The sequence below is a fragment of the Tupaia chinensis genome, unplaced genomic scaffold, assembly GCF_000334495.1.
Source record: "Tupaia chinensis unplaced genomic scaffold, TupChi_1.0 Scaffold143758_1, whole genome shotgun sequence".
NCBI classification, from domain to species: Eukaryota; Metazoa; Chordata; class Mammalia; order Scandentia; family Tupaiidae; genus Tupaia; species Tupaia belangeri.
In genome coordinates, this window is record NW_006203607.1 from 75,414 (window position 1) to 83,410 (window position 7,997).

Consider the following 7,997-nt stretch of genomic DNA (forward strand, 5'->3'; position numbering starts at 1 on the left):
ACTTATTTATTATTATTATTATTATTATTATTATTATTATTATTATTATTATATTTTGACCAGAGAAAGAGAGAGAAAGTGAGAAAACAGGCCACAAGTTCCAAGACTTGAAACATGGTCAGCCATGTGGGAGTCCAGTGTCTTTAACCACTACGCCACCTGCCAGCCCCCAAAGGTGGAACAGTATCAAGGTAAGGCTTTAAAAATGAATGATTTGGGGACCATCAGATGGTATAATGGTTACATTGCTGGACAGCCACTGGACACAGTTCAAGTCCTCCCAGACCCAGCAGCTTGAAATTCATGCTGGGCACATGCTCGTGCACACCCAAGATCCCAAGAGCAGAATGGAGGAGAAGGGACTGCAGCATGGCCATCCCCTCTAGGGGGAGGGGGATGATTTCTCACTTTCTATATCTGTATCTCTCTTCGGCGAGTGCACATACCCTATAACAAAATTATGGAAAAAAATAATGATTTTATTGGCTTTTCTCTCATTATAAAAGTGGTTCGTGTTACAGTAGGTACTTGGAAATCGTAGATATCCAAAGACAACCAACTTTACCATTATGGTGTCTGTCCTTGTCCTTCTGTCTAAGCTTAGTATGTATTTTGTTTGTTTGTTTGTTTTGCTACCGAGCACATGTGAGAGAGACAGAAAGTGAGAAATCACCCTGCAGGTAGGATAGCCATGCTGCAATTCCTTCTCCTCCAGTCTCCCCTCAGATTTTGGGGCATGGGTGCACACATGCCTGGCATGTGTTTTCAAGCTATTGGGTCTGGGACTTGAACTGCACAGCAAACTATATGGGACCCAGTGCCTTAACCTCCACACCACCTGCTGGCCCCTATAAGTACTTTTATTAACTCCCCAATAAGAACAAAATATGCTGGGGAAAACAGTAAACAAACTCACATGGGAAGCAGAAAGGCTATTGCTTAAGTGTTTCTGGCATGGAGAATAAGAGTTAAGCTGCTGCAGCTGCAAGAATTCCCCCTCCCCTTCCCCACTGTAGAGTCAAAGCTGAATTGGACCCAAGGATTCCAGCTGTGACAGATTCTCTGTATTTGGGAGCCCAAGAGAACTATAGTTCAGGACTCTGAAAAAGGAAGCCTTGTTAACTCTGGGACCTGTGGGAGTGAGCATTTTTGGGGTTACTCAGATAATGACATGCTGGGCGAGGCTGAGGAGCTGCCAGGAACCGTCCAGCTTCCTGCTCTGTCCCTGGAGGCAATCAGCCCTCCAGGTGAAGAGCTGCCTGTGCTTTGTGCTGTTTCTCTGGTGCTCCTTCAAGAGGTCAGCAGGACAGGGCCTGACAGGGGAGTGCTTATGGTGAGAGCAGGCTCAGCTGCCCAGGGCCTGTTTTTTCTTTCCTCCCTTTTCAATGCAGATGAAGCCCAGGAAGCAGAAGCCATTCGGACCCTGACTTCCATCTTGAATATTCGAGAATCCACCCTTGGCCAAACCCCCCTAAAAACTATCTTTGTTCTGAAAATCCTGGTCATGCTTTACTACCTGATGATGAACTTTTCAAAGGCAAGTTTCCCCAGAAATGCAACCTGTAAAAATGAAGGTAGAAATGTATCTGGTTGAATTTAGCTTTGGTCTGCCTGTTTCCCCAGTTTCTGCCCTCAGGACACCTTCACTTCCAGTGACATTTCTTATTTGTTGACTCAAGCCTACACATGGAAACTGGATTGCCTTCTTCCCTTAAAGGGGGTCTTCTCAAGCTTGCAGGATAAACTGGGTCTGGGGCAGTGTCAGGACGCCTGCAGGGCAGAAGGACTCTGGGAGTCTTTGGAGGACTCAGTTACTGAGTTCTTCATTGCTGTAGGAACTCAGGCAGAAATGAATGGCAATGAAATGATTTGAAAGGTAGCTTTTTGAGTTCTTATGACTTACCTGTCACTGGCTTGAGCCTTTTACATATTTATCATATTTAATTCTCACATCAGCCTTATGAGGTAGGTATTTTAAAATTTTATTTATTTATTTAATTCCATTTGTTATTATTATTTTTTAATTTGACCAGATAGAGACAGAGACAGAGAGAGCGAAAGGGACAGCCAAGAAGCAAGCTGGCAGGTCTGGGACTCAAACTCTGGTCAGCCATGTGGGAATCCAGCGCCTTTAATCACCATGCCACCTGCTGGCCCCAAGATAGATATTTTATTACCCATTTAAAGATAAGGAAACCGAGGCACAGAGAGGGTCAGTTATTTGCCTGATGTCTTACAAATAGCAAGTGACACATCTCAGGCTTATTTATTTATGATTTAGTTATTTGTTTAGTTTAGTTTATTGATAGCAACAGGAAAGCTCAGGACCTTAGAGTCCTGTCACACTGTGATCCATCTGCCGCCCCCCCTCCCCCGGCTTTCTAGTCAGCCAGGCTCATGTGCATTCATGTGCACCAGTACGTTTCGGGTTGACCTGGAATCCAAACTGCAGTCTTCCATGTGGCTCCAGCATCTCAGAGCAGTGCCTCACCGCCTGCACCACCGCGGCTGGGCCATGACTCCGGTCTATTAATTGACCCATTCACTTACTCATAGAGTTATTGAGCATCTGCCATTTGTCAGATACCATCTTAGGGACCAGGGATACAACTGAAGTTCCATGTCCCATAGATTTTTTTGTTTTTCAGAGGAAGGAAAGTCACACTAAATAAGTAACCATATGGACATGTGCTGTCACTTTAGATAATGAAAAGTGCTATGAAGGAAACTAAAACAGGCCCAGCTTGATGGTGCAGTTAGCAGTGAACTGTATGGCAGTACAGGCAGCCCCATGACTGACTATACGTTTGATCCTGAAGTCAGCCTGAAAGCATGCGGGGCACATGGGCACGTACGTATTCATGTGCACGTGTGTCCAAGATCCTGACGAGCTGGACAGCTCAGGAAAGGAGTGCAGCATGATAAGACCCTTTGAGGAAGCTTCTCTCTCTCTTTCTCTCTCCTGCACATGCACATCTCTCTATTACAAATAAAATACACTTTAAATATTTTTTAAGAAAGGCAGGGAGAGAGAGAGGGCTGGTTGGAAGATGTCTTTCTGAGGGCGACATGGGAAATTGAAGATTCTCTTCCCCTTTTCCTTCTGCCTCCCTTCCTTTCTTGCTTCTTTCCCTTTTTCTTTTTTTGGAGAAGTTTTTGCTATAGGGCACGTGCACTTGCCAGACAGACAGAGAGAGACAGAGAGACAGAAAGCGAGAAATCACCCCTCAGGGGGATGGCCACACCACAATCCCTTCTCCTCCATTCTCCTCTCGGGATCTTGGGCAAGCACACACACGTGCCCGGCGTGAGTTTTAAGCCACCGGGTCCGGGACGCGAACCGCGGTTGACTGAGTGGGAGTCCAGCGACATAGCCATTACACTAACAGCTGGTCCCGCTTTTTTCCTTTTTTCAACAAACGTTTATTTTTAAAGAATTATTTTATTTAACTTTATTTATTTATTTATTTAAATTTGACCAGAGGGAGAGAAAGCCTCTAGGTCTGGGACTTGAACCGCAGCCAGCCATATAGGAGTGTGCCCTTAACCACCATGCCACCTGCCAACCCCTCTTCAGCAAACTTTTACTAAACACCTACTGTATACCAAGACCTGAAGAAGCTTACAGTCAGTAGGTTATAGTAAAATGTGACAGTGAAGTTCAGGGCTCTGTGGGAGCATGGAAGAGGGGCACTAACCCTGACTAATCGTTTTTGCTACCAGGTGCATTTGAGAGAGACAAAGTAAGAAAGCACCCTCCAGGGAGGATGATCATGCCACAATTCCTTCTCCTCTTAGGATTTTGGGAATGCATGCACACATGCCTGGCATGATTTCAAGTTGCTGGACCTGGGTCTCGAACCACACAGCAGGCCATGTGGGACCCAGCAATGGTTGTATAAAAGGGAACTATTTCCTTGATTTTCAAATTTGTATTGGACAAAGCCCATTTTATTTACTACCGGGTAGAATTTTCTTTCTTTTTAAAACAACTTTACATTTAATCACTCTACCTCTTTACACTGTACAACATGGCTTTTCCCAGCATGAATACAGTACATACCAGTCAAGACAAAGACATTATCAATGCACATTATCATCAGCAACAACTTTTCACTTGTGTATCAGTTAAATGTATTCAGGGTCCAATTTTCTACTATATATTCAAGGAAATCACTGCCATAAGGCATATTAAGGGTGTTAGATCTACAAAAGGCCCTTAAACAAAACAGATACATCTACATATCAAGACTGACCCCTCTGTTTCCTTCGGGTCTTTATTCAACTGTTGTCTTCTTTTTTAATTTGTCAGAGAACACATGCACTTGTCAGAAACAGGGAGAGAGGAAGAAAGCACCCCTCATGGTCCACACCGTAATCCCTTCTCCATTTCTCTCTCCTGTTGGGATTTAGGGCATGCACTTACATATACCTGCAGTTTTTTTCTTTCTTTTTTAAGTATTTATTTAATTTTATTTATTTATTCATTTATTTTTTAATTGCACGCGCGCACATACACACACACACACAGAGACAGAGAGAGAGACCGGGAACGGGCGAAAGCAAGTCACCAGGTAAATAAGTAACCATATGGACATGTGCTGTCACTTTAGATAATGAAAAGTGCTATGAAGGAAACTAAAACAGGCCCAGCTTGATGGTGCAGTTAGCAGTGAACTGTATGGCAGTACAGGCAGCCCCATGACTGACTATACGTTTGATCCCGAAGTCAGCCTGAAAGCATGCGGGGCACATGGGCACGTACGTATTCATGTGCACGTGTGTCCAAGATCCTGACGAGCTGGACAGCTCAGGAAAGGAGTGCAGCATGATAAGACCCTTTGAGGAAGCTTCTCTCTCTCTTTCTCTCTCCTGCACATGCACATCTCTCTATTACAAATAAAATACACTTTAAATATTTTTTAAGAAAGGCAGGGAGAGAGAGAGGGCTGGTTGGAAGATGTCTTTCTGAGGGCGACATGGGAAATTGAAGATTCTCTTCCCCTTTTCCTTCTGCCTCCCTTCCTTTCTTGCTTCTTTCCCTTTTTCTTTTTTTGGAGAAGTTTTTGCTATAGGGCACGTGCACTTGCCAGACAGACAGAAAGAGACAGAGAGACAGAAAGCGAGAAATCACCCCTCAGGGGGATGGCCACACCACAATCCCTTCTCCTCCATTCTCCTCTCGGGATCTTGGGCAAGCACACACACGTGCCCGGCGTGAGTTTTAAGCCACCGGGTCCGGGACGCGAACCGCGGTTGACTGAGTGGGAGTCCAGCGACATAGCCATTACACTAACAGCTGGTCCCGCTTTTTTCCTTTTTTCAACAAACGTTTATTTTTAAAGAATTATTTTATTTAACTTTATTTATTTATTTATTTAAATTTGACCAGAGGGAGAGAAAGCCTCTAGGTCTGGGACTTGAACCGCAGCCAGCCATATAGGAGTGTGCCCTTAACCACCATGCCACCTGCCAACCCCTCTTCAGCAAACTTTTACTAAACACCTACTGTATACCAAGACCTGAAGAAGCTTACAGTCAGTAGGTTATAGTAAAATGTGACAGTGAAGTTCAGGGCTCTGTGGGAGCATGGAAGAGGGGCACTAACCCTGACTGTAATCGTTTTTGCTACCAGGTGCATTTGAGAGAGACAAAGTAAGAAAGCACCCTCCAGGGAGGATGATCATGCCACAATTCCTTCTCCTCTTAGGATTTTGGGAATGCATGCACACATGCCTGGCATGATTTCAAGTTGCTGGACCTGGGTCTCAAACCACACAGCAGGCCATGTGGGACCCAGCAATGGTTGTATAAAAGGGAACTATTTCCTTGATTTTCAAATTTGCATTGGACAAAGCCCATTTTATTTACTACCGGGTAGAATTTTCTTTCTTTTTAAAACAACTTTACATTTAATCACTCTACCTCTTTACACTGTACAACATGGCTTTTCCCAGCATGAATACAGTACATACCAGTCAAGACAAAGACATTATCAATGCACATTATCATCAGCAACAACTTTTCACTTGTGTATCAGTTAAATATATTCAGGGTCCAATTTTCTACTATATATTCAAGGAAATCACTGCCATAAGGCATATTAAGGGTGTTAGATCTACAAAAGGCCCTTAAACAAAACAGATACATCTACATATCAAGACTGACCCCTCTGTTTCCTTCGGGTCTTTATTCAACTGTTGTCTTCTTTTTTAATTTGTCAGAGAACACATGCACTTGTCAGAAACAGGGAGAGAGGAAGAAAGCACCCCTCATGGTCCACACCGTAATCCCTTCTCCATTTCTCTCTCCTGTTGGGATTTAGGGCATGCACTTACATATACCTGCAGTTTTTTTCTTTCTTTTTTAAGTATTTATTTAATTTTATTTATTTATTCATTTATTTTTTAATTGCATGCGCGCACATACACACACACACACAGAGACAGAGAGAGAGACAGGGAAAGGGAGAAAGCAAGTCACCAGGTCCAGGACTCGAACCTTGGTCAGCCATGTGGGAGTGTCCAGTGCCTTAACCACCACATCACCTGCTGGTCCCCCCGGGAAATTTTCAAACCACCAGATCCAGGATTTAAACTGTGACATTGGCCATGTGGGATCTAGCTGCCTTAACTACCAGGCCATGAAGCTGGCCCCAAGCAGTCTTCTTTTATGTGAAGCTTTCCTTAGTTTCCTTGTCTAAAACTGCAAACCCCACTCCCCCCGCCCCCATGCTTCCTCTCTCTTTCTCGCTTTATTTTTTTCCTTACCCTTTGTCACCATTTAAGATATATCATGCTTTATTTATCTGTCTTGCGTCTTGTTTCTTATCTCTCCCCCCTACTATATGTTGCCCAAAGACAGAAATTTCTGCCTTTAGTCTCAGTACCTGAAAGATAGCAACCATTCAATAAATACAAGAAAGAAGGGAGGGAAGGAAGGAGCCAAAGACCTAACCAGGGTGTCCTAGAGAGCCTCTGTCGAAGTTAAACCTCTGGGCCACATGGTCCAGGGCTGTCCCAGGATGGTAATTACTTGTGGTGCCTATCACCTCTATGCCTCCCAGTGTTGGCTCACAGGGCCCTGAATAAGTGCTGCAGAGATCTCACTGTTTAAGAAGGGGTACTTTGGTATGTCAAGTCAGGTGAGGTTTTCTGGCATCCTGTGTCTCTCCCAGCACACATGTAACTAGCTGTAAGGGTCCAGTGTGTACAGGTCTATTAACAAGAGCTCAGTGGCTGGTGTGAGAAAATGATGGGTTCTCTCTCATGCTTCTGGAATTGAGGGAATTTTCCAATGTTATACTTTCCTGTTTTGACTTCCTTTTCTCACAATTCTGTTTCAGGCACAGGAATATGCCAAAAGAGCCCTCAGTATAGTCAAAGAAAAACGGCTTGGTAGCCATGAGCGAAAAGCCATTAAAAAGTTATTAAATCTCATCTCGACTGAAGAAGAGCATCCCATCACTTAGCCAGCCACGAGCTCTGGGGCAGGGGCTATTGAAGGGACTGTGAGTGTCTACGGCATTCCGGTCTTGCACAACTGTTTTGAGGTACCTGGATTGCTGCAGTTTCCTCCCTCTTCTCCTGGGAATGCACACGTAGCTGTGGTTTGATTCTTACTTAGCCTATGTGAGGGAATATAGAGTTTCACCATAGAAATCAGTAAAATTGTTGTTCCTCACGACTTTTGTACTTGGTTCCTCATGACTTTGTACAGCTTTGAGTAATGTATGGTCAGATCACTAATACGGTATTGCACTTAAACTACGAAGCATTTCCTCTATTTCCAGAAGTCTCCCAGTGATGCATATTTCACAGGTCTTTGCCAAAGGAGGGAAAGGGAAAGCTGTATTAGAGCAAAGTTTCTCTCTTCTACTGGAATTAAATTAACATTAATCCGAGGTAGAATGTGGTAAAAATATCTATCACAATTGCAAGACCAGTCACTAAGAAAATAAAAAAACAGTTAAAAACCAACAAAGTGATTAAAGTGCT

The 7,997-nt window shown here is 43.8% G+C and overlaps 1 protein-coding gene across 4 annotated transcripts in view; it reads left to right on the forward strand.

Annotated features, from left to right (window-relative positions):
• The window catches only part of ZMYND12 (zinc finger MYND-type containing 12), a 25,612-nt gene extending 17,926 nt beyond the window's left edge, over positions 1-7,686 (forward strand). For all 4 annotated transcript variants that reach the window (XM_006164908.2, XM_006164909.2, XM_014582737.2 and 1 more), the window contains exons 7-8: positions 1,392-1,537; positions 7,346-7,686. In XM_006164908.2, the coding sequence (XP_006164970.1) occupies positions 1,392-1,537; positions 7,346-7,471 (272 nt within the window). In that variant the 3' untranslated portion in view covers positions 7,472-7,686. The remainder of the gene's footprint in view (positions 1-1,391; positions 1,538-7,345) is intronic.
• Positions 7,687-7,997: the final 311 nt, after the last annotated feature.